General features: G+C 43.6%; 1 protein-coding gene across 1 annotated transcript in view; it reads right to left on the bottom strand.

Moving 5' to 3' along the window:
• LOC137623637 (malate synthase-like) overlaps window positions 1–25,786 on the bottom strand; it is a 177,630-nt gene that overhangs the window by 114,219 nt on the left and 37,625 nt on the right. Inside the window, exons 2-4 of the mRNA XM_068354470.1 lie at window positions 23,495–23,698; window positions 9,533–9,610; window positions 2,767–3,069 (exon numbers count right to left, since the gene is read on the bottom strand). Of these exons, the coding sequence (XP_068210571.1) occupies window positions 2,767–3,069; window positions 9,533–9,610; window positions 23,495–23,698 (585 nt within the window). The remainder of the gene's footprint in view (window positions 1–2,766; window positions 3,070–9,532; window positions 9,611–23,494; window positions 23,699–25,786) is intronic.

Raw genomic sequence — 25,786 nt, 5'->3', positions numbered from 1 at the left:
TGCCTTACCGAGGAGACACTCGTAAGGTTTGACAAGGTCCCCAAAGAAACCAAAATGTACCCAAAGGGGCAGGCTCAGTCCACCTGGGTCCGGCCCTTCAACGAGTGGGAGTGTGTTAACACTACGTTAACACCTCACAAGAGCCCGTACACGATGTTTCTAGTGGAGGAGTAAACCCCTACTCCTTGTGTCACTAAGATATCGGACCTTGCTCAGCAGGCAATAAACGAGGACAAGCCGTTACCGCAGCTGAAGGAAACGCATCCGACCTCCCTCCTGTCCCTGGGGGATCACGATTGCTGGACTAACGCCCCGGCAACCTTCACATCGGGTAAATTAAGTGCTGACTGTGCTCCCATTCAGTTCAGTGAGTGGCTACCCAGGCTTCCGGAATCTCTGATATGCCTTGAGCTCGAAGCCTGTATGCGCCTGAGTAGACCTATCAACTCGGCTACAATGGCAGAAAAGACCTCTTTAATGTATGAAGAAGAACCACCTTTTAAGGTCTTGACGAAGTCATTACTTCAAACCTTACTGTCTGATTCCTACGACTTCTTTGCGGCCAGACGTCGTTGCTGTAGGCATGTCTTGTCTGAGGCCACTATCAGACATGAGCCTAACAAGCTCATTAAAGCCCCAGTCTGGAGTTGCTAGGGTCAATCAGAGCCTCAAGGTTCGATGGGCTTAGTCCCCAAGCACAAGTTCGAACCGGCCAGCAACCAATCTCGAGGTAGAAAGAGTCTGAGATCTTTCCATTCCTTCCAAAACGGCAGTCCCAACAGGTGGTTCAAACCATCCCGGTGGCACAAGGGAGTCAACCTTTCACTTCGAAGGGTCAACCCCAACAGCAATACGTGCTGGTTCCTCAGTCCCAAGTAGCAACTACCTCCTATGCTACTTCCCCAGCCCTTAGGCCCACCATCAGCAAACCACTATTTTTTGGGAAATATAATTTTATTCTAGAAAATTGCCACTCTTTAAATAGTTAATTGCACATTAAGAAAGCGTGTACTTTTGTTTTTAAATTTCGGGTGTGTTTTAAAAATCGAGTATTGTTGACTTCTTTTTGTTTTACTTTTGGCTGTGATTAGATTAGCTGTCATCTAGCTGCCACTCTTGAGTGTGTACGAATACACTAACAAAGTATGTTTATACCATTTCTTAACTTATTCAAACCGTCTATAGTATACAGTTGATATTACATAAGCACCAATGTGTTATAACCTTTCAAATTTTTTTGTTTATTACATTTAAACCCCCCCCTCTCTCTCTCTCTCTCTCTCTCTCTCTCTCTCTCTCTCTCTCTCTCTCTCTCTCTCTCTCTCTCTCTCTCTCTACCTCTCTCTCTCTCTACCTCTCTCTCTCTCTCTACCTCTTTCTCTCTCTACCTCTCTCTCTCTCTACCTCTTTCTCTCTCTACTTCTCTACCTCTCTCTCTCTACCTCTACCTCTCTCTCTCTCTGTGGGCTACTTTTCACTACCTCCCATTCCTTACCTCTCTCTATCTCTCTAACAAATGATATCTTTGTTGCTCCTCAAAGTTTCATTTATATTGAAAATCAATCATGATTCAATTTTCCTTACTTTCTCCAATCTCGCACCATCGGTCACATCGCGGTATTTTCGATATTTCCGGAAAATCCGCGATATATGTACATACATGGGTTATGAAAAAAATCCGCGAAGTGGTGAATCCGCGATGGTCGAACCGCGAAGTAGCGAGGGTTCACTGTATATACATACATATACCAAGGCACTTCCCCCAATTTTGGGGGGTAGCCGACATCAAACAAATGAAACAAAAAAGGGGACCTCTCTTCTCTACGTTCCTGCCAGCCTGAAAAGGGACTCAAACGAGTTCGGCTGGTACTGCTAGGGTGCCACAGCAAACCCTCCCGCGTTATCCACCACAGATGAAGCTTCATAACGCTTAATCCCATATTACTGCTACATCCGCGGTCATCCAAGGCACCGGAGGAAGCAGCAGGGCCTACCAGAACTGCGTCACAATCGCTCGCCATTCATTCCTATTTCTAATACGCTCTCTTGCTTCTCTCACAGCTATCACCCTGAGCTTTCTTCACTCCATCCCTCCACCCAAACCTTGGTGTTCCTCTTGTACTTCTCCCATCAACTCTTGCATTCATCCCCATCTTTAGCAGACAGCCATTTTCCATTCTCTCAACATGGCCAAGCCACCTCAACACATTCGTATCCACTCTAGCTTCTAACTCAGTTCTTACACCCGTTCTCACCCTCACTACTTCGTTCCTAACCTTGTCTACTCAAGATACACCAGCCATATATATATATATATATATATATATATATATATATATATATATATATATATATATATATATATATATATATATATAATATACACATACATTCTCAAATACATTGCTCTCTCTCATTATGAATGATTAATCTTTATTCATTCATGATGTTAGGTGTTATAAATTGTTTAGTAATTACCATTACAAAACCTTTGAAAATTAATGTATATGTGCCTTTTTGTATTTGTGGAATGCAACAGGTGAATTTAATTTTATTTCTTATGGGAAAAATTGTTTAAAAATATGAGCACTTCAGGTTGAGAGTTCACTCCCAGAATGAATTTAAACTCCGAAACTGAGGCCCTACTTTACTTAAAAAAAATACATTTCCATTAATTCTTAACAGTACACACCTTTGCTTAATATTTTACAATAATACTCTTGTTACAACTGATTAATAAATATGCCAACAAAAAAGATTACTTACCAGCATATTGTGTTCAATCATATTCCATGCCCTAGGCCTTAACATTAAAACAGGCACTTTACTTATGTCTGGAACTCCAGGGATCAAGCCAAATACAGCTCTATAAACATTATGAAGTCCTCGTAACTGTCCTTTCCATGTGGGACAGTGTCCATCATCGAAGTCAGTTTGTATCCCACTAACTGGACAAGATAGAGCTGCAACAAACTTTTCTGTATTTGCTGGAGAGACATCACCTAAATCAAGTCGTCTGTCAACAACTCTTTTGGGAACTGGAGCTACAACCCATTCACTATCACTGACCTGGGGAAATAAAATCTTATTTCACAAATTTGGATAAATTATGTGTTTCTTTAAAGTAACAAAATCACAAATTTTAAGTAATTTGTATTTTTCCTAACACTAATTACCTCGAACTACTTTATTAGGAGTATCTGGGATCTCCTCCCAACCGACCAGAGTTTTGTGTAGTTTACCCTAGTCCCGTTTTCTATGAGGGGTAACCTCAGGTGGAGTGGAACACGCCCTGAGGGTATTCCCAGGTCAGAGAGCATGCTTGCTCAGGTCTCGATCTCCAGTAAGTTCTCTGGTCGCGTCGTGATAACATCTCGACGCTCTCTCCTTACCCAGTGCGACAAAATACTATTTGGCTCCATGAAAGGATTTGCTATACAGTCCATGTACCAGCAATACCTTTAAGAATTATATTGGTAGTAATCTATTTCTTTCACACTCTTGTTTAATAGTCTCACCGCAAAAAAAAAAAATATGCAAGACATTTTTTACATTTAAGCTCAATACTGATTTTACTTTATGGCTATTAACAAAATTCCTATGGTTGCTTAAGCAAGATACAGGGATCCATTCCAGTTAGGATTGCACATCGGAGGAACTATATCACTCTGGTACAAAGTACAAATAATTTTACACAATTATTCATATCACCAGTTTCTGCTTGTACACCATCCCTGATCTATTCCTATCTGGCTGTGTAACTTCACAATGATGCGTTGCTTAATTTTCACATCTTTACATCTCATCAAGAAAACATCTTACCCTATCATAGTCTAAAAATAAGCTATTGCCAATTTAGTTTATGAATCTAACAATCTGATTTTTTGTCAGTCAGCAGATTCTGGTGACCTGGAAACACAGTTACCTTCTGGATATCAATTCTATTACAAGAAAAATGAAGCATAAATCATAATTATCATAATCATACAAATGCAATAAGTGTGATAACTTATAGTTAAGATCATCTTAGGATAGATGGTTATGCAGGAGTTTTTACTTCTAATCACCACAATAAAAAAAAGCAAAAGATATGCTAGAAATATGGAATAGACAATCAAGTGCTGTGACAGACATAACACAATCACATAGGATGCTGATCGCTAGAGCTGGATGGCCACACAGGAATGGAAGAAGCTGGTTTTGAGGATATGATCGAGAATGAAACCAAGATACAATTTTGAAATTGTGCCAAAGTCAAGGTTTAAAGTTAGTGAACACAATACCCATAATGAATTATATACAAAACAAGAGTAGAGAAACTGATAAGTTACTTTTATTAAGATGAAACATATGGAAAGCATAAAAAATAACCAGGAGTGATAACAGGTAAGCCTTCATTAACACAACAGATTGCTGTGAGCTAATTTACCACAGAAAGGTTGAAAGTTGCTTTTGAGCCTGCTGCTGGTAGCTATAGGATGCAGGTTTGTGAAAGGAAGCTGACTTCTTTTTTAGGAAGAACCAAAAACCTTTCCTTCTATCTCTGGCAGTGGAGTGGCCATTGCCTTTGCATTGGCTTTGGCTTTGTGCCCTAGGGCTTGGAGAAGAGAGATTTGCATAGAGAATCACTATACTGAATTTTCTCTACCTTGTCCAGATCGAATGCTACCAGTACCTCAAACTTTGCTCTAAGTTCTAAAAAACATTGTAGATGGATTTATATAGTAGCTTTACTACTGAAGAAATGACTATCTGAGATCCCCTTATAGCTCCCACTTCCAAAGAACTCACAGCAGACACTAGTTGAACAAGGTCTACTGGGTACTGAACTCTGCACTCCTAAAATGATCTGTGACTAAACAAAAATTGTTGCTCAATTGATTGGTACTAACCAGAGTATTTCATTTTTTTTAAAGAAGTCAGACTTTACAGAAACCTTTTAGTTCTGTGATGCCCTCAAACTCTTTTGGATATGCAACCAAGAAGAAGGTAAATTTCTTCAGCCAAGTAAAAACTCCTTTCAGCAGCACCTTCCTCATTGACGTGGATGCCAATTTCACCATTCTGGACAAAATGTGAGCTTTTTAGTCTGGTATCAAAACAGACCAGAGAAGATTCTAGCAAACTGTAAAAAGGTTAAAACTAATTATTTAAAATCTGGGTACTATCAAACTACCCATCCAGGAAGACAGTAAATGCTAAATGGCATTTGTAGCCAATGATAATTTCATTCGGTTTAATTTTCTTCCCTTTGGTTTGGAAAATGCTCCCAGTCACTTTTCAAGAATACTGATGGCAATATCATCTCCCTTAATTGGTGCGAGGATTGTTGATTTCTTTCTTCATTTTATTATCCTCTTAATTTGGTTTTTCAATTTTTTGTTCCTAGTTACCAGGGCCTTGGGTAACTGAAGGGATTTGGAAGGAAAGAAAATCCATCTGAAAGCAGAATCGTCAAAACAGCCTCTGCTGGAGTTGGCTGGGGACATGCATTGAAGGATGGATCTTTTAAGTTATATAGTGAATATGGAAATGGTGAAAGGTTCTCAAATTTCAATGTAATTGAATGTCATGTCACTATACTTATGCCGAGAAGTATTTGACTCTGGGCAAAAGGTGCATCCATCATGGGATTGCCAAGGATTTCCTTTCCCCTGTACTACAGAGCCTCAAATCATGGAATGAATCGGTTCCAGCAAGACCCTTCCTAGGAAGCAGGTAAGCTAAAGGCCCAGCCACAGGACTGGAAAGAACACCCACTAAAACCTTCACAAGTAGCTGGTAACTCGCAGGCCCACTCACAGAACTAGAAGGAGGAACCACTGGAGCCTTCATAGGAAGCTGGCAACCCGAAAGCCCACCCACAAGACTGGGAAGAGCACCCACTAAATGCTTCATAGGAAGCAGGTAACCTTAAGGCCCAGCCAGAAGAACAGAAAGAACACCTACTGGAACCTTATTAGGTAGCTGGTAACCCAAAAGCCCAGTCACAGGACTAGAAAGAGTACCCACTAGATCCTTCATAGGAAGCTGGTAACCCACGTACCTGCCACAGGACTGGAAAGAGCACCAACTGGAATCTTTATGAGAAGCTGGTAACCCAACTGCTACGCCAGATGACCCAAAAGGGCACCTACTGGAACCTTAATAGGAAGCTGGTAACCCAAAGGCCCAGGCTAAGGACCAGAAAGAGCACCCACTGGAACCCTCTTAAGAAGCTGGTAACCTGAAGGCCCAGCCACAGGACTGGAAAGAGCACCCACTGGATAATTCATAGGAAGCTGGTAACAAGAAGGACCTGCCACAGGACCAGAAACAGCACCCACTGGAACCTTAATAGGAAGCTGGTAACCCGAGGGCCCACCCACAGGAATGGAAAGAGCATCCACTGAACACTTCCTAGGAAGCTGGTAACCCAAAGGCTCAGCAAAAGGACAGGAAAAAGCACCCACTGGAGCCTTCATAGGAAGCTGGTAACCAAAAGGCCCAGATAGAGGACCAGAAACAACACCCACTGGACCCTTAGTAGGAAGTTGGTAACCTGTAGGTCTCTGATATTACAACTATTGGGCACTTCATAGAAAAATGGTAACCTCAAGGCCCACCCAAAGGACTAGAAAGAGCACCCACTGGAACACTTCATAAGAAGCTGAAAACCACAGGACCCAGCCACAAGACCAGAAAGAGCAAACTCTGGAGCCTTCATGATAAGCTTATAACAAGGACCAGCCACAGAACTGGAAAGAGTCCTTACTGGAAACTTCATAAGAGGCTGAAAACCCAAAAGCCCAGACACAAAACCAGAAAAAGTACCCAAAGGAGCTTTCACAGGAAGCTGGTAACCAGAATTTCAAGCCAAAGGACTGGAAAGAGTACCTACTGGACACTTCATAGGGAGCTGGTAATCAAAAGGCCCAGCCACAGGACTGGAAAGAGCACCTACTGAAGACTTCATAGGTAGATGGTAAACCTAAGACCAGCCACAGGACTTAAAAAACCACCCACAGGAGCCTTCATAAAAATCTGGTAACCAGAAGGACGAGCCCCAGCAATGGAAAGAGCACCCACTGGTACATCACTCGCAGGAAATATCCCAAGTAGAAAGCGAAAGCTGCCTAGAATAACTTCTATCAAGACGGCATGGCTCGAGCCCAAAACTATATATATAAACATTATGGTTGTGGTGGGGGTTTAATTTTAAGTCTTAGTATTTTCTTTCAGTTTATGTGAATGTGGTTGTTTTTCTTTTATTTTGTATGTTAAGTTTTTTGTCCGTTATGGTTTTAGCTAATTATTTTTTTGAGTAAAGGTTATCATAATATGTATTGAATTATATTTTGAATGCAGTTAATTTTAGTATGAAGTGATTATTCAGTTCGTAAGAAATATAGTTTTAAGGTCTTGATTTGTTTTACTGTGCCTTCTGTCCAAGAGTCTAGTTTGTGTAAATGTAAGGGTAAAGTTTGTTTTGTAGAGATATTTGTCAGCAAGTAAGGGTGTGGGATTTGGTCTTATGACATCCCGCCACATTATTTTAGCACCCGAACAGGGACTGCCAAGGTGGGAAAGGAACTGGACTGTTGGACAAGGGACAGAATTAGGATTTATAATTAGATTTAGGATTTATGAAAATGGAGGAGCACATTAAGTTACTAAGGAAGGAATTATGGTTGAGTATGGAATGAGAGGAGAAGTGAGCAGTTGAGAATGAGAAGTTGTTGTGAGAATAAGGAGATTGATTGATTTGAAGTTTTCTAGCATCCTGACATCAAAGGTCATTGATGACGATACCATTTATTATAAATAAAAATTAAAAGAATATTCAATTAAAATCATAAAAGCAAAGATGTCATTATAAAAGTTGAATAACTATCAAAATACCTACTTCTCAAATACAGTATATCTAAAAATGCCGGTAGCATTGTAGAACACATCATATCCAAGAATCTGGGCAAGGATGAACCTGCCATCCTCACCTCGAGCCTCAAACAGATGCCAATTTTTTTTCATGCTATAAGTGGGGCATTCTGTCAACAAATGCCTCACTGTCAAGGGTACCAAACAGTTGTCGCAACATGGTTGGTGTTGGCAAGTTAGCAGAAACTTATGTGTCACCCGAGTGTGGAGAATGAGATGAGTAGGGAACTGTAGAGAGAGTGGAAGAGGGTGTTGAGATAAGGAAGCGAGAGAATGAGGAACGAATAGAAGCTATGATGGGGCAAGTAACTGAAATGATGAAAATGTTCATGGGTGAAGGGGCAGTCGAAGGAGTGGCCTATGTTTTGGGTAAAGGGTTGAAGAAGGCTGAGGTAAGTGATAATGGGGAAGTAGAAATAGTGAAGGCTTACAGATTTAAGGGCCGCTCATGAACGGCAGAGGCAAGGGACAGTGACCTTGCCCTATCAAGCAGGACAATGCCCTGGCCTAGAGGCTGACCATATATACATGTGATCAGTGCCCAAACCTCCTCCCCACCCACACTAGGACCAAGGAGGGCCAAGCAATTTCTGCTGATGACTCAGGAGATAGACCTATATGCTCTGCCAAACCCCCTTTCTTAGCTCACAGGGATGGTGAGATTGCAGCGACCAAGGATACTTACGAGTTTGAGCATGACTCGAAACCCAATCTGCCATTCACCAGTTAGGGACGTTACCACATCGGCCACCACAACCCTAAAGGTAAAGGGACTAGGCATAGTAAGGATGAACAGAAAGGTGAAAGGAAAAATGAGAAGAAAGGTAAATTTAATACGAAGAATGAAAAGAAAAAAGGTTAGGGTGAGTGGGGATGATCATGAATGGGTGAAAGTGTTAAGCAAGAAAAAGGGTAGGAAGGGAATGATCAGGATAGGAATTTGAATGTAGGATTACATTCATTGAATTCAAATGAGGAAGGAGGAAACTAGAAGGGATTTAGGCAGTGAAGATAGTAGTGAGAATAAAGTTGAGGAAATATATAAGACTGTTTATGAGAGAGGTACCTTGATGAGAAAGATTTAATGAACATAGCAGTAGGGTTGCACATGACATTTTCAGGGAGAATGAAAGGTCTTGTCAGGCTAAGTATTGTGATAGTAAGAGTTTGGGATAGGGAGTTATGAGAATATTTTACAGGGTACTTATTGATGATGTTTGGTGTGATAATGAGTGTAGGGGATGTTAAGTATGAAGGTGTAAAGAAGAGAATAATTGAGCAGGTAAAACATAAGAAAGGGAGTGTTAAGTATAGGTGGAAGAATGATTTTGATGAGGCACGAATGAATGAGGGTGAAGCGATATCAATGTATGTTTGCCAGTAGGAAACATCAGCTAGGAAGAAGCATGGGGATGAAGGGTTAAAAGATAATAAGGAACTAATGTCTACCAACATTAAATGACGAAGGTTTGTTTTCGTGTAGCAACAAACTATAATCACTTCCAAGTCAGCATGAGTTTCAACTACAGTAAACTAATTGCACTAAAATTTACGAGTAAAAATTAAAACCCTATTAATTTACAAGTCCTGTAAAACAAAATTATTTGAGACTCACCTTAGGATTTTTTGAAAAATTTGGCAATGCTCCAGTAATATCAAGCTCTACTTTCCTCCTGATTCTCTCTTTCATCATCTACATGGAAAAGAAGAGGGGGTTTAATTAAAAGTCAAATTAAGCTATTCAAATTATCATCTGCCTATACACTATACTGTACCTGAATATGTACTTTGTTGTGTTAGAGCTGTAGTTTTCAAATGACAGCCAGGGTATCTAATAATTCTAAATTTATATGTATTTTCAGGTAAATAACTGAAAAACATATTGCAATATGTATCAATACTAGGTTCTTCATTACCATTACCAGTCACTGATAGTAAAATATCAAATCCTTTTTGAGTTTCATAATTTAGTCAATTCTTTTATAACTTTGTTTAACATCAAAAGAAAAATTCTAAAGTAATTTGTATTTTTCCTAACTACAGTTATACAAATCTTGAGCTCTTTACTATGGATATATATTTTGGTAAAAGTTGAAATCAACAATAAAAGTTTTAGTGAGGTATAACTGCCCCCTGTGGCCGCGGGGGCATATAAAAATTAGAATAGCGCCAACGTTATCCCTGCGTGTCGTAAGAGGCGACTAAAAGGGACGGGACGAGGGGGCTGGGAACCCCCTCTCCTATTAAAAATTCCTGCGAGACATCGACAAGGAGATGGAGCTGGGGGGAGAGTGACTGCTCCCCGCACTCTAGTTTTGGGGTGTTTAAATGTGCGTGGATGTAGTACGATAGAGAGTAAAAGATGTGAGATTGGAAGTATGTTTAGAAGTAGAAGGATGGATGTATTGGCCTTGTGTGAGACAAAGATGAAAGGAAAGGGTGAAGTGATGTTTGGTGAAATGTCTGGTAGAGTGTCTGGGATTGAAAGGGGAAGAGCGAGAGAGGGTGTGGCGTTATTGCTGAGTGAATGGATGACAGGTAAAGTAGTGGAATGGAAGGAGATATCATCTAGGTTAATGTGGGTAAGGGTTAGGTTGGGTAGGGAATGTTGGGCGTTTGTCAGTGCGTATGGGCCAGGTAGTGAGAAAAGTGAAGAAGAGCGGAATGAGTTCTGGAATGATTTAACTAGGTGTGTAGAAGGACTGGGTAGAAGGAATTATGTAGTTGTTATGGGTGACTTAAATGCTAGAGTGGGCGCTGGAGAGGTAGAAGGTGTCATTGGTAAGTATGGCGTACCAGGTGAAAATGAGAGTGGTGAGAGACTGGTAGACATGTGTGTTGAACAAGAGATGGTAATAAGTGCTAGCTTCTTTAAAAAGAAAGATAAAAATAAGTATACATGGGTAAGAGTGGCAAATGGAAGAGTAGTAGAAAGGGCATTAATGGATTATGTGTTGGTAACTAAAAGAATGTTTGGAAGATTGAAAGACGTGCACGTGTTTAGGGGTATGGCTAACAGTATGTCTGATCATTTTTTGGTGGAAGGAAAATTAGTTGTAGCAAAAGAGTGGGGGAATAGAGTAGGTGGATGTAAAAGGGAGGTAGTGAGGATTGAAGAGCTAATAAAACCGGGGGTAAAAAGTAAATATCAGGAAAGGTTGAAAATGGCATATGATGAGGTGAGAGTAAGAGAAACTGGTAATTTAGAGGAGGAGTGGAAGTTAGTAAAAGAAAATTTTGTTGGAATTGCAAGTGATGTATGTGGCAAGAAGGTTGTTGGAGGCAGCATGAGGAAGGGCAGTGAATGGTGGAATGAAGGAGTGAAGGTGAAAGTGGAAGAGAAAAAGAGGGCTTTTGAAGAATGGCTGCAGAGTAATAGTATAGAGAAGTATGAAAAATATAGAGAGAAAAAGGTGGAAGTAAAGCGCAAGGTACGTGAGGCAAAGAGGGCAGCTGACTTGAGGTGGGGTCAGGGATTGGGTCAGTCATATGAAGAGAATAAGAAGAAGTTTTGGAAAGAAGTGAAGAGAGTAAGGAAGGCTGGCGCAAGAATTGAAGAGACAGTGAAAGATGGAAATGGAAGGTTGTTAAAAGGAGAGGAGGCAAGGAAAAGGTGGGCGGAATATTTTGAAAGTTTGCTGAATGTTGAGGATAATAGGGAGGCAGATATAATTGCTGTTCCAGGTGTTGAGGTGCCAGTGATGGGAGATGAGAATGAGAGAGAGATTACAATAGAGGAAGTGAGGAGAGCACTAGATGAAACGAGAGTAGGAAAAGCATCTGGTATGGACGGTGTGAAAGCTGAGATGTTGAAGGAAGGGGGTGTGACTGTACTTGAATGGTTGGTGAGATTGTTTAATATGTGTTTTGTGTTGTCAATGGTACCAGTAGATTGGGTTTGTGCATGTATTGTACCACTATATAAGGGTAAGGGAGATGTGCATGAGTGTTGTAATTCAAGAGGTATTAGTTTGTTGAGTGTAGTTGGAAAAGTGTATGGTAGAGTATTGATTAATAGGATTAAGGATAAAACAGAGAATGCAATCTTGGAAGTACAGGGTGGTTTTAGAAGAGGTAGGGGTTGTATGAATCAGATTTTTACAGTTAGGCAGATATGCGAGAAATATTTAGCAAAAGGTAAGGAGGTGTATGTTGCGTTTATGGATCTGGAGAAAGCATATGATAGAGTTGATAGGGAAGCAATGTGGAATGTGATGAGGCTATATGGAGTTGGTGGAAGGTTGTTGCAAGCAGTGAAAAGTTTATACAAAGGTAGTAAAGCATGTGTTAGAATAGGAAATGAAGTGAGTGATTGGTTTCCGGTGAGAGTGGGGCTGAGACAGGGATGTGTGATGTCGCCGTGGTTGTTTAACTTGTATGTTGATGGAGTGGTGAGAGAGGTGAATGCTCGAGTGCTTGGACGAGGATTAAAACTGGTAGGCGAGAATGACCATGAATGGGAGGTAAATCAGTTGTTGTTTGCGGATGATACTGTACTAGTAGCAGACACAGAAGAGAAGCTTGACCGACTAGTGAAAGAATTTGGAAGGGTGTGTGAGAGAAGGAAGTTGAGAGTTAATGTGGGTAGGAGTAAGGTTATGAGATGTACGAGAAGGGAAGGTGGTGCAAGGTTGAATGTCATGTTGAATGGAGAGTTACTTGAGGAGGTGGATCAGTTTAAGTACTTGGGGTCTATTGTTGCAGCAAATGGTGGAGTGGAAGCAGATGTACGTCAGAGAGTGAATGAAGGTTGCAAAGTGTTGGGGGCAGTTAAGGGAGTAGTAAAAAATAGAGGGTTGGGCATGAATGTAAAGAGAATTCTATATGAGAAAGTGATTGTACCAACTGTGATGTATGGATCGGAGTCGTGGGGAATGAAAGTGATGGAGAGACAGAAATTGAATGTGTTTGAGATGAAGTGTCTAAGGAGTATGGCTGGTGTATCTCGAGTAGATAGGGTTAGGAACGAAGTGGTGAGGGAGAGAACGGGTGTAAGAAATGAGTTAGCGGCTAGAGTGGATATGAATGTGTTGAGGTGGTTTGGCCATGTTGAGAGAATGGAAAATGGTTGTCTGCTAAAGAAGGTGATGAATGCAAGAGTTGATGGGAGAAGTACAAGAGGAAGGCCAAGGTTTGGGTGGATGGATGGTGTGAAGAAAGCTCTGGGTGATAGGAGGATAGATGTGAGAGTGGCAAGAGAGCGTGCTAGAAATAGGAATGAATGGCGAGCGATTGTGACGCAGTTCCAGTAGGCCCTGCTGCTTCCTCCGGTGCCTTAGATGACCGCGGAGGTAGCAGCAGTAGGGGAGTCAGCATTATGAAGCTTCATATGTGGTGGAAATGTGGGAGGTTGGGCTGTGGCACCCTAGCAGTACCAGCTGAACTCGGTTGAGTCCCTGATTAGGCTGAAGGAACATAGAGAGTAGAGGTCCCCTTTTTGTTTTGTTTCATTGTTGGTGTCGGCTACCCCCCAAAATTGGGGGAAGTGCCTTGGTATATGGATGGATGGATAACTGCCCATCCCTTTTGATTGCAGGCAGGGAACGGAAGACGTCCTAGCAGGTAGTACTTGAGGGGGAGCTTGAGGGAGCTGTATTCCTCAAAAGTGCATCGAAGCTCTTCTATGCACTCCTCATTAGCCGTTTGTAGAGAAAACCAACAACACCAACAACAGCTTCAACACCTCCGTTTATGTGAAACCAACAAACCTTTGCCCGTGTCTGAATGGTGATAACGAGAGCCCTAGTAGGTACAAAACTGTCACCATTAGGACTTTTGTTCAAAGAGCCATTTCTCACTGTTCTTCATGGAAAGGCAGCCATGAAAAATGGAAGCTCTTTTCATACAGCAAGAAAGACCTGACCTCAACACCATGCAAAAGGGGACCTTATTGTTGATATGTATAAAATCCATCAGCAACAGTAGCTCAGGCAATCACGACCATAACAGCACTGACAATGCCGGAGGCAGAGTAGCCGATGCGATCTCGGCTGTAATGCCCCCGGTACCCTGCATCACATCATGCAGACGTGTCCAGCAGTTCAGCCATGGAGAATAAAAAGGCACGACAAGATTAGGTGCTCCATTAAAAAGAAGGCAATAGAAGCAGGGTTTAGTACGTTGAGCGAAACCCAGGTCTCAACAAGACAAGGGCTCCGCAAACCAGAATTAATAGTCTGGAAAGACATTGATGTAATAGTCAAGAGATTGCCAGGTAAATGCTGACGCCAATATAAGGTCCCTCGACTTCTTTGTTGCCGCTAAGGTATCAAAGTATAACACCACCTGTATCAAGAAGGCCATCGAAGACCTGAAGGGGACAGTACCCTCAATTAAGGGTGTTACTGGAAACTGGCGAGGTGTACTGTCCAGAGGGATCATCAGCCTCTGCCAGAGGCTAAAGAAGCAAATGAACGACCTTGACATGATGACAGTCAAGATCTTGGAAGGTGGGCTGTCCATGTACGCGAACTACATGGTCATGTCGGGCGGTGGCGATATCACTTGGTGTCGTAGGCCACGACGCTTGACAGATTGACATTCTCTCCGGAGTCAGAAGAACTTGGTCCCCGTTGAGTGGAGATGGTCGCTGGTAGAGTTTGCAGCAAAAGTCGTGTTAAGATCAGTGTGTTCGCTGCAACTGTGATAGTTTTTAAGGCTAGTTTTAAAGAATAGGTCAAACAACATCTGTGTAACCTGGTTCCTTAGGTGATACCTACTTAGCAAGCAAAGAACATCTACTGCTTGCGTAGGAAAGGAACCTAACCTAAGAAAGAAATAGAGGTACCAGCTGGTAATAGGTAGGAATGTATGTTATGGTGAGAGCTCTCAGGTAGGGTTAGGTGAAAAAAAAAAAAAAAGTCTAACGCCTCACTGAGCAAAGAGATGACCTGGGTCATCTGTTACAGAGCGGAGGCTCGTTATCCAGAAAGAACTGAGTCTAGGATCCACCACCCCTGGATTCTGAGTCTTGGCAACAAACTCAGGGACGAAGCTGAAGTTGACCTCTCCCCCATCCCCTTGAGTGGGCAACGTCGTAAGAGAGACAACGTAGTTCGACGACTCGTTTGGCTGAAGCTAGGGCGAGTAGGAACACCGTCTTCCAAGTCAGGTGGTGATCTGTTGCCTAGCGTAATGGTTCATAAGGAGGTCTCTTTACAGCCCTGAGAACTCAAGCCACGTTCCATGGAGGAAGCCCTACTTCCTACTGAGGACAGGTAAGTTCGTAACTACGTATGATAAGGGAAAGTTCTTGCTATGAGGAAATGTCCATTCCATTCAGTTTGAAAGCGAGGCTCAAGTCAGAGCGATAGCCTTTTACCGCCGAAACTGAAAGGCACATTTCTTCACGCAAATACACAAAGAACTCTGCTATTGCTGGAATAGAGGCATCGAGTGGAGAAATACCCCTTCCACGACACCAACCACAGAAGACATTCCAATTTGCCTGGTAGACTGCTCCTGATGATATCCGCAGGTATCAAGACATCCTATTCGCAACTTCTTGTGAAAATCCTCTCAGAGTGAGGAGATGCTGTATAGTCTCCAGGCTTGAAGTCGTAGCAAAGATAGGACTTTGTGGTAAATACTGAGAGTGTGGTTGTCTGAATAGATCGTGTCGTGGCGGGAGTTCTCTTGGGAGCTTCATCAGGAGCTGCCAAGGGTCCGGGAACCATATCACATGAATCCATAGTGGAGCTATGAGGGTCATTGAGAGGTTGACTGATGTTCTGGCCTTTTTGAGTACCCTCCTCATCAGACAGAATTGGGGAAGTGCGTAAACGTCGAAGTTGTCCCACCGTTGTTGGAATGCATCTTGCCAGAGAGCCTTGAGGTCTAGGACTGAGGAGCAGTACAGCAGGAGCCTTAAGTTAAGGGCCGTTGCAAAGAGATCCACCGTCAGAGAAACCCACAAAGTCAGGACTTTGTTGTTTACTAGATGATTCAAAGACTACTCGGTACTAACCATATGAGATGCTATGCTCTATTTGTTGGCGAGCACCTTCCTTTTGCCTGGAATGAAGTGTGCTGATACTGGTATTGAGTGGACCTCGGACAATCTCGGTATCTATACTGCTAGATGGTATAGGGGCTGTGAAAAAATACCTCCTTGCTTGCTGACCTAAGCCACTAACGTGGTGGTGTCGCTCATCACCACTACTGAGTGGCCCGTCAGGAACTGATGGAAGTGTTGAAGGGCCAGAAAGAAGGCCTTCATCTCTAAGAGATTTATGTGAAGGTATTTTTCTGACTCAAACTAAAGTCCTGAAGTCGTGTGGTGCAACACATGGGGCCCCCACCCTTCTTTTGATGCGTCTGAAAACAGCATCAAATCAAGGGGGAGGATGAGAAGATATACGCCCCTCCACAGATTCTTGTCTGCCACCCACTACTCAAAGTCAGTCCGTTTCGCTGGTTCCATAGGGATCAGAGTGTCAGGGGAATCGAAAGCTTGATTCCACCTGGACTTGAGCCGCCACTGGAGGGATCGAACCCTGAGGCGGCGTTGGGAACTAGACGGGCAAAGGATGATAGGTGTTAGAGGAGACAGCCACTTCTGGGCAGGGAGTTCTTCTCATCTGAAAAGTCTTTCAACTTTTCTCAGCCTCATTATCATGTCTGATGGGAAGGCTTTGGGCAGATTGGTGTCTATGACCATACCTAGGTATACCAGTCTTTGAGAGGGAAGCAGGGAGGTCTTCAAGGTTTACCATGATCCCCAGATCTTGACGAAGCCTCAGAAGTTTCTCTAAGTGTTGAAAGAAGGGTTGAAGAAGGGTTGCCACCAAGTCTGCTATGATTAGCCAGTCGTCCCGATAATGGAGGAGACGGATGCCGATCCTGTGTGCCCAAGACGACACTAGGGCAAACACTTTGGTGAAGACTTGGGGTGCCGTGGAAAGTCCGAAGCACAGTACCCTGAACTGGTATTTTCTGTTGTCTAGGTTGAATCTTAGGTACTTCCTTGAAGACAGATGGATTGGGATCTGGAAGTACGCATCCTGGAGGTACAGTGTGCACACGATGAAGTCCTGTGATCTTAGCTCTTGTCAGACCATGTCTGCCGTCTCCATACTGAACGAAGTTTATTTGATAAACTTGTTCAGAGCCGAGAGGTCGATGACTGGTCTCCAGCCTCCAGACACCTTTCTCACAAAAAAGAGTTGACTGAAGTAGCCTGGGGACCCGTCGATGACCTCTTGGAGAGCGCCCTTCTCCACCATGGTCTGGATTTCTGCCAGAAAGGTTAGCCCCTTTGCTGATCCCATCGATATTGGATCCTTGATCAGGGGAGGGAGAGACGACATGAATGGGATGCGATACCCTGAACAAATCGGTGTCTGTCCAGGGATCGGCCCCTAGTTGCTTCCAACTGTCCCGCCAACTTTGTAGGTAATCCCCCACTGGTGGACAAGCAGGGGGAGTGCCTATCCAAGCATTTGCAGTTGCGGTTGCAGCCACTCCCTCTAGGATATTTTCCTCCCTTGGAGGACTTTGAGCCTTTCTTGTCTTTGGTAGGAAAGGGCTTTTTAGGCAATGCTGTCTTATTTGTCGAGGTTTTGGGCTAGTTGGGCTACGGAAGAGCTGGTGGTCTAAGGGCTGGGATGTCAAGGCCCTATGGAGGAGAGAATCCTGGTGGGACTTCCTCCACCTCTCTGCAGCATGCTCAATGTCCCTAGGCTCGAACAACGAAGAAACCTCAAGAGACGAGTTCCTGAGCCTCGCAATCTCAGCATTAGGGATCTGCTGATGGAACCTCTTGGATACAGAGTCCCTACATTTGAGGATGGTATTAGCCCACAAGTTTGATACTTGGTGGGATAGGAACTCGATGGTGCGGGTACCCGCAAGGAGAAAGATTGCCATAGTTTTCCTGGTACTTTCCTTAGAAGAATCCTCGGTCCATACCAGGATTCCCAAGGACCCCAACCATAGATCTAGCCACAAATTAGCCTGTAAGGGATACTTCGCGACCTTCCCTTGATTGAGGATCTGTCACTGAAAATGCAACTAAACAGCTGGAGAGTCTCTCTAGAGAGATCCCCTTCGTCAGCTCTTCCAGAGAGTGGTGGATTGGAAGAGCTGGTCGAGGCTCGTCCAAGACCTTATAATACCTCCTTTGCTGGACGCGAAAAGGTGGGAGGAGCCCGAACGAAGGGAGAAGGAGAATTCGGAGAGCTGTAGAGTGATCTTAGCCCATGCACTCTTCAGCCCCTGAGACAAGGGAAAAGCTGCACTGGACTTTGTGGGCTTCTTAGTGCCAAAGGCACGGTCTAGGACTGTGTCTTTACCCTCCTGGGGGGTATCTCTCGGTCAGAAAACCCGTTGAGAACCCTTATCAGAGTCAGTATCTGCCAGAATGCATGTTCTGACTCCTTCTGTTCCCCATCTGAAGTGGGACTGGCAGCAAAGTCTCCTTCGTCCAGTACTGAGAGCTCGTCTCGGGGTGCATCGCAGTCATCTCAAGGGTGGCTGACTATTCCAGCGAGTCTGGAGGTCCTCGAAGAGGACTTTGACAAGGTCTTAGGAAGAAGGTAAGTTTCCAACATGGAAGGCCTGGATGTTCTGGGCTTCCTGGCATTTTTCAGAGGTGGAGTGTTCTCGCCACGAGGGGAGTTTTCTTCCGAAGGTGGAAGGGAGTAGACTGGAACATGTTCCTCGTGGGGTTCCCTGGGCTGAGGTGATGGTGAGCCAGGAAAGAGCGTGGAAGGAGAACCAGGGAGGCCTGGCCTTGTTGTCGATGGCCTCACAGGAGTCAGTTTCACCCTAGAAGATGAGATGGTATCTGGGACTTCTCTTTTCCTCTACAGGGGAGAGACAGCCAAGGTTCTTTGCCAAGCATCCGCTGGGGCCAAAGGATGTTGAAAGCTTGCGGAGGCTTCCGCAAAGCGAGCTAAGAGGGCAGGCCCGAAAGCTTGGACAACTGCCCTGACGATGGCGTCGAACCAGGGTTATTTGCTGACGCTGGTGCTGTCAGAAAGATCCCCTGAAGGGTAGCTTCGGTTCCCTATGAGAAGTTTTCTCTGGGACCGTCGGATACTGTGGGTCCGCCTTGATTGCAGGTACCTTTGTAATCTTGAATTCCCCGGAAGTGCCCTTTCTCTCTTTCCCCGCTGGTCGTGCTGTAATGTGTTTGCGGTGAGGGGAATGGGGGCAATGGAGACCTGTGGGATAAGACTCTTCCCTTCCTAGGTGAGAGGACTAATGGTCTGGAGGGCAAACCCGTATCTTTCCGTTCCTGCTCCTTATCATTGTGGACACCTACCAGTTTTTCTATCTGATGGCAGGACTTCTTGGAAGTTGGCGGAGGATGATGGATATCGACCTCTGTCTACGCTTGGCGAGGTTGTGGTGCATTCCTATGTGTTGGCGAGTTCCTACATGTCAGAGTGCATTGTATAACTGGTGACGGTTAATAAGGAGAGCTCTGTGGTGCAGGCGAACATTTGCGCGTTGACCAGCACTGACGAGCTGGCAAACGTTTCTGATATGGCAAACGTTCCCTAGATGGCAAGCGTTGGCAAGTCAATGCAGGTTGACGCTTCAGAGATCGTTGACGCGTAGGTGGTGATTGACGAGATTGACGACAATGGGAATGCACTGCCTGACGATCTGTTAACGTGCTAATGCAGCGAATGCTGATGCTTGAGTGACTACTGACGTGGAGTGTTTGTGTTGGTGTCAATAGCAGAAACCTCTGGAGATTTTTGCGAGGTTTGGCGATGGGCAGCAGCCACGCGGCCAGATGAACGATGATCCAAAGTGACACGTTCCTTGGGGGAACGGTGCTAAGTGGGAGCCTAGCGAGTTGGTGAGCGACAGTGGTCAGAAGGCGCACGATGAACAAGATCATTAGAACGAACAGGAGAAACCCACGCAGGTGAATGGCGCACAGGCAGGCGATGAGACGGAGAGTGATGAGTCGAGAACCAGAAGACAGAGCAGGAGATGGACAAGCAGGTGATAAGAGAGTCGATGATTGACGCGCACAAGAGAGGACGAGCTCTTCAGAAGGGCGAACATCCTCTGAAGGGGATCACTGGCGATCCTCGGGAGAAGAGTCCTGAACCGAGGTTCGTGGACTCGGGGTAGCGTCGTCAGGAGGTCTGGAGGTAGACGAAGGCAGGGACTAGATGACTTTGGACGAGGAGGCTCTTCCTCCGAGGAGGGCTACGATGACGAGGCTGACAAGCCAAAGAGGTGCCTCTTCACCGATGGCAAAGAAGCACCTCTCAGGCGAAGAGGAGTCTCTGTGAGTGAACTCTCTCGAGAAGGAGAAGCACTCGTAGGAGAGACTAGCCTCGGACTTTGCTTCCCCCTCGAAGGATGTTTGGCAGGGAGGAAGCGCAGTCTTCGGCATTGGCGGAAGAGGCAGAGGAGCCAGGACGTAGGCACGGAGATCCGCAGACGACACCTCCAATACCACGACATCGACAAGGGCCAGAGGATCTAACTCAGACATCAACAAATGCTGCGTGCTAGCACCACGGCGAAGAAGCTGCAGCAAGGAGGCTAGACCTAATAACCACAAGGACAGCCAAACCTGTAAAATGGGGGGGGGGGGGGGGTTATGGATGCCTCCAGGGGGGAAAGGCAGGGCGACTTCGCTAGGGGAACCAGCACCATCTCTCGAGGACTGAGGTTGTCCAGGGGTTAAGCGGCCTACTCCTCTACTTAATGGTCCCCCGGAGGAGGCCCAACGTGCAGGAGCTTCGGAGGAAGGTCGGGAAGCAGAAGAAGAAGCCTTGGGTTTCTTCTGCTTCGAAGAAACCTTTGAAGGAGAAAAGTTCCGCTTAGACATCTTCTTCCAACGTCACCCAAACCTTTCCCACAGGGAGGCAGACCGCTCCTGACATTCAATACACTTATTAGCCACATCACACCGTTGACCTCTGCAGGTAGCGATAAGAGTTTGAGGATCAGTGTCCTCCGCAGACTTGAAGGTACCCCAGGAGAGGCCTTGAGGACCAGGGCAGATACACACACACACTGTAAAGAAAAAGCAAAAAAGCATTAATGACGGTCAAAAAATTTGCGAGGATGAAGAGCGGCAACGACCATTCACCATCTCAGCCAAAAGCAAAGTGAGCTCTATCACAGGTGTGTGAGTGGGAGGGGAAGCGGGATTGGTAGTTAACCCTCTCTAAATTTTAATGGCTCATCCTTTCAGCTTCGCCGAAAGTAATGCCCTTAATAAATAGCGTAGGTTTGTATTCCAGTTACGGAACAAACAGCTGTTTATAGATATTAAATGCTATTTCATAATGTTTAATGATGTTGGTGATGTTCAATGATGGTATTCTTTTCTTTTGATTTCTTTGCGCATTATGGCCATACTTAAAAATCACTATTATCACTATTTAGTAATGACTGTAGTGGATCCAGGTACTGTATAACCAAGGACTACGCAAGTATCTATGGGGAGTGGATGTTGATTTTCCTAGGAATTGTTTTTGTGAAACATGACATTCGTAGATAATTTCTATTTTTCCTAACTATATAAACCTTACCTATTTAATAGGGGTATTACTTTCGGCGTAGCTGAAATGATGCCCATTACATTTTAACGAGGGTTAACTACCCATACCACTATTTAGCGGGGGTAGGGGAGGGTAGCTTGCTACCAACCCCCCCTCACACACCTGTGATTGAGCTCATTTTGCTTGAAGGTAGGACTTCAAGGTGGACAGGGATGGCGGATAAGTTTGCTTAAATGAATAATTTATGATAATTTAGACAAATGCCAAAACAGCCATTAACTGGGTTAGGAAGTACGGCTGCAGTTGTCAACCTATGACCTCATCTCCCCGATCCCTGGGTAGTGCGAGATGCAGTTTGAGCTACATCATGTCCTCTAAACTATTTGTTGATCCAAGCAAGTGTACTGAATCTGTGTCCACGTCAACAGGTACACCGGGAAGAGGGGACGATAGGGAGGAGAGAACCGGTCTGATGCTGCTGCATCACCTGCCACCACTACCCAGAGACCAGACAAGCCCTCATAATGTGCAAACCTTAGGAACCGCTGGAATGCCAAGAGAAGTCAGTCAGATCCAGGGTCAGGTCAAGCTCAAGTTGTGAGAGGGCAACCCTTAGTAGGCACATCCGCCATGGTAGGCTTATCTCAGCCATGGCTGGTGTTGATACGCCACGAGACGTCCAATAACAGTCCTTTTTTGTTGTATGAATCTCATTCATATAACCGTTTCCCCTTTATGTCCGTTCATCCGAGTATGTCTGTAAATTATAAAGCGAGCCATTTTTATTAACAATCATGATCATTTTATGATAAACTCATCAATCACATTATAGAATTGATCCTATGTAATATGATCATACATCATTTTACGATAAACTATTCCAGTAATTTAAAAGTCAGTGAGAGACTTATATTTCTTCTGTTATGTAATTAGAGTTCTATTGACTATGTCATTAACAAGAAGCATTTATTCACTTTGAAGAAGATTTCTGCTCATGTTTCTACAAAAATTAACTTAGACAATGAATCCTCGTAAGATGTATAAGTCGTCTAATTCCCTGTCTCCCATCATGTATTATTTAATTGCCACATTTAGTGACAAGACCAAGGTCAACCTCTGAGGAAGCCAGTGTAAGCTCCTCTGTGCCCCTAGCTGGATCAGTTCAGGAAGACTTCCCTTCGACGGGGGACCAGCGATCCCCAAGAAGGCCGCAGCTGAAGAACGTTGTCAATGGAGAAAGACTTCCCTTTGGCCGAGGGGCAGAGCAGCTTCGCTAGGGGAAGCGGCCGAGTCCTCTAATCCTAAGGATTGTTTGAGGATCAAACGGCCACCGCTTCTAATCGATCATGCCCCAGGGAAGACCGCTTGAGCAGAAGTTGCGTGAAGAGATTGAGAAGACGCTTCTAATCGATCATGCCCCAGGGAAGACCGCTTGAGCAGAAGTTGCGTGAAGAGATTGAGAAGATGAAGAAGGAAGATGAGGTTTCTTCGCCTTCGAGGAGGAACCAAAAGGAGCTGAATCACTCTTAGACTTCTTATGTTGTCTGCCAAATCTCTCCCACTGGGAGGAAGGCCACTCCCGATATTCTGGGCAGGGAGAATCCTGCCTGCATATGAGCCCTCTGCAGGACGGGCACAAGGAGTGAGAGTTGGTCTCGACAAAGGACATGAAGGTGCCGCATTGTTGCCCTTCAGGTCCAGGAAAAGTCTGCATGCTGACCTTAACAGCAACCTTCCTACCTGGAAAGAGAAATAGAAAAACAGATTACCTGTAGTCAAATGACCAGACAAGTATGGTTATAGCAGGACAGAGAGACAATGTCCTCTCTCAACAGAGCTAAAAGAAAAAGTGATAATAAAACACAGGTGTGTATGTGTGTGTGTGTGTAAGTGGAGTAGCCGGTACTAGCCCCTACCACCACACTTACTAGGGGTGGGTAGTTATATCTCACTAAATGTCTTCTGACTGGTCTTCCAGCTTTGCTGAAAGTATATTCCCTAATAAAAAGCTAAAGGGTTTGTAGTAGTGATAGAACTAGTCACCACTATAGCTAAATACTGATCTCTATATACTGTAAAAGGAAATTACTACTTACCACATCAACTTGATCATTGAAATGTCTAATTAAATCTGCAACAAATTGAATTGCATCAGGAGTCAAGAGAGTTGCATACTCTTCTTCCATTCCTTTTGGAGGACGCTCAACTTCAACATCTTTGACCCCCATCTCTGCCAATCTCGAATGAAGCTTACTACAAACATCTTGAACAGAAGAATTTGAAAATATGGGGAACGTTGTCTGAAAAGGAAAAAAATGTTAAAAATTTGTAGCATAAATGTAGGAAAAACAATTACTTCTAACTTTTGCCAATTCATAATGACAGTTACTATATCTCCAATCTTTCATAAAGAATTTTGCAATACTGTAATACAAAACTGGTGCTACTCAGTTGATAGAACAACATGGGAGTGGCTAAGGGATTGTCCCTTACTATATAGCAAATTTTATCAACTACCAAGCTTTCCCATAACATTTAATGGATTAATCTGAGGGGTAGGAGGCAACTTCGTAGAAAACCCTTAAGGAAATAAAACACTTGGAAGTTAATGGGTCTCGTGGGGGGTAATAGTAGGATATATAAAGTATAAAAATGTTAAAAGGAACCAGATTAGCAAGGAAGTAAAAGATTGATTTATTTCATATGAGATTTTGAGAATCAAGATCTTCCTTCTGTTATTAAAGTGATGGAGATTTACCAGTCCCATATAATCAAATTTGACTCGTACACAGCTGGCCTGAATAAACTCATAAGATGAAAGTATTTTAAATTTTATTGATTAAAAAAATTGGAGATTAAAATCTATGATAAATAGATATCTAAATTTTATCTATCAACCCTATGATTCTTAAAACCATTAAAATCTTACAAACATAAAAATACTCAGAATCAGATAAAATGTTAGCTAAATTTTTCTAACTAAAACATAAATCCCGATGTTTTAAAAACAGTACATTCATAAATTATATGTTGGATGGTTAAAATAGTGCCACACTCACTTTACTTGGGGACAGTTTCGTGAGATGTGCACATTCAAAAGTTATGGGTCAAGTTTGTATGATCAATACGCAACCTTGCTAAAATTACTGTATCTCCGTCCTCCTTTCTCTCTAGCATGACTCCCATGGAGAGATGATTGGTTTTATTTGCTTTATTATCAGATTCATTACTCCAATACGTTTACCATAACTGGTAAAAAGATCAATTTTTGAGAAAGATCCCTCAAAGAAGCAGAATGGTTATCGATTGACAAGGCTAAGTGCCATACTTTATCCAAAGACCATGAGATGGATTTGGGGGGAGCATTCGAACTTAGTTTAGCACAAACTTAAGGATCTTATTGAACAGTTCACTGTTGAGTTCTATATCAAAAGCGTAAGTGATAGGTCTGGTTAGGGACGATTTACATTAGGAAATAGTTATAAAAGCCAGACCCTGTTCATGGAATGTCATAAAGAATGACAAGCAGAAGTCCATTGTAATCGAAGTGGGCTTATGTTTCTTCACAAACTCCACCCATTTCTTCCAAGAAGACAAATATTATTTATTTGTGGTAGACGACTTGCATTCTTCTATAAAATCAATCCTTTCCTTCGAAACTCCATATTTTCTGTTAGCAGCTAGGATGAGAAAATCATGAGCTGAAGGTGTTTCGTTATCCATGAGGAAGCGAGGACAGTCTCCTCTTGAACATCTTGGCACAGCGTTGATGTCAGCAGAGAAATCTGACAAGGTTTGAGTTCATGAACAAGAGGGTACCAATTACTCTTGGGCCAATTGAGGGCCACTAGGTCAGCTGTTACCTTGAAGGTCCGAAGTTTGTCCAGAACTGTCATGAGGAGATTGAACAGTGGGAAAAGGTAAATGCGAGTTCACTGGTTCCAGTCCAGTGACATCGCATCTTATCCTAATGCTTTTGGATCTAAATTCGGTGCTTCATAACGGGGAAGCTTCTTGTTGAAGCTCGTTGCAAAGAGATCGAGACTTGCAGTTCAGGGACTTGCTCTTGAATGAAACAGAATGATTTCTCATCCAGCGACTATTCCGTTTCAAGAGGCTTGAATCTTGACAGCGTGCCCGCCAATACATTGCAAACCCCTTCCAAATGAACTGCAGAAATATGCCAATTTCTCCTCTTCAACAAAGAGAATGGCCAATATTATGTAATTGATCAGTGGAGATCTCAAACCCTGTCTGTTGATGCGTGGACTATAGTCTTATTGTAGAGTTTCTCTTTAGGTTCAATTTCTTCAGAGAAAGAAACACTGCCATAGCTTCCAGAATGTTGATATAGAATCGTTGAAATGTGATCGACCACCGACCTTGTA

The sequence above is a fragment of the Palaemon carinicauda genome, chromosome 30 (assembly GCF_036898095.1).
Source record: "Palaemon carinicauda isolate YSFRI2023 chromosome 30, ASM3689809v2, whole genome shotgun sequence".
NCBI classification, from domain to species: domain Eukaryota; kingdom Metazoa; phylum Arthropoda; class Malacostraca; order Decapoda; family Palaemonidae; genus Palaemon; species Palaemon carinicauda.
Note: the sequence above shows the minus strand (reverse complement) of the source record. Positions and strands in the feature narration are given on the sequence as shown.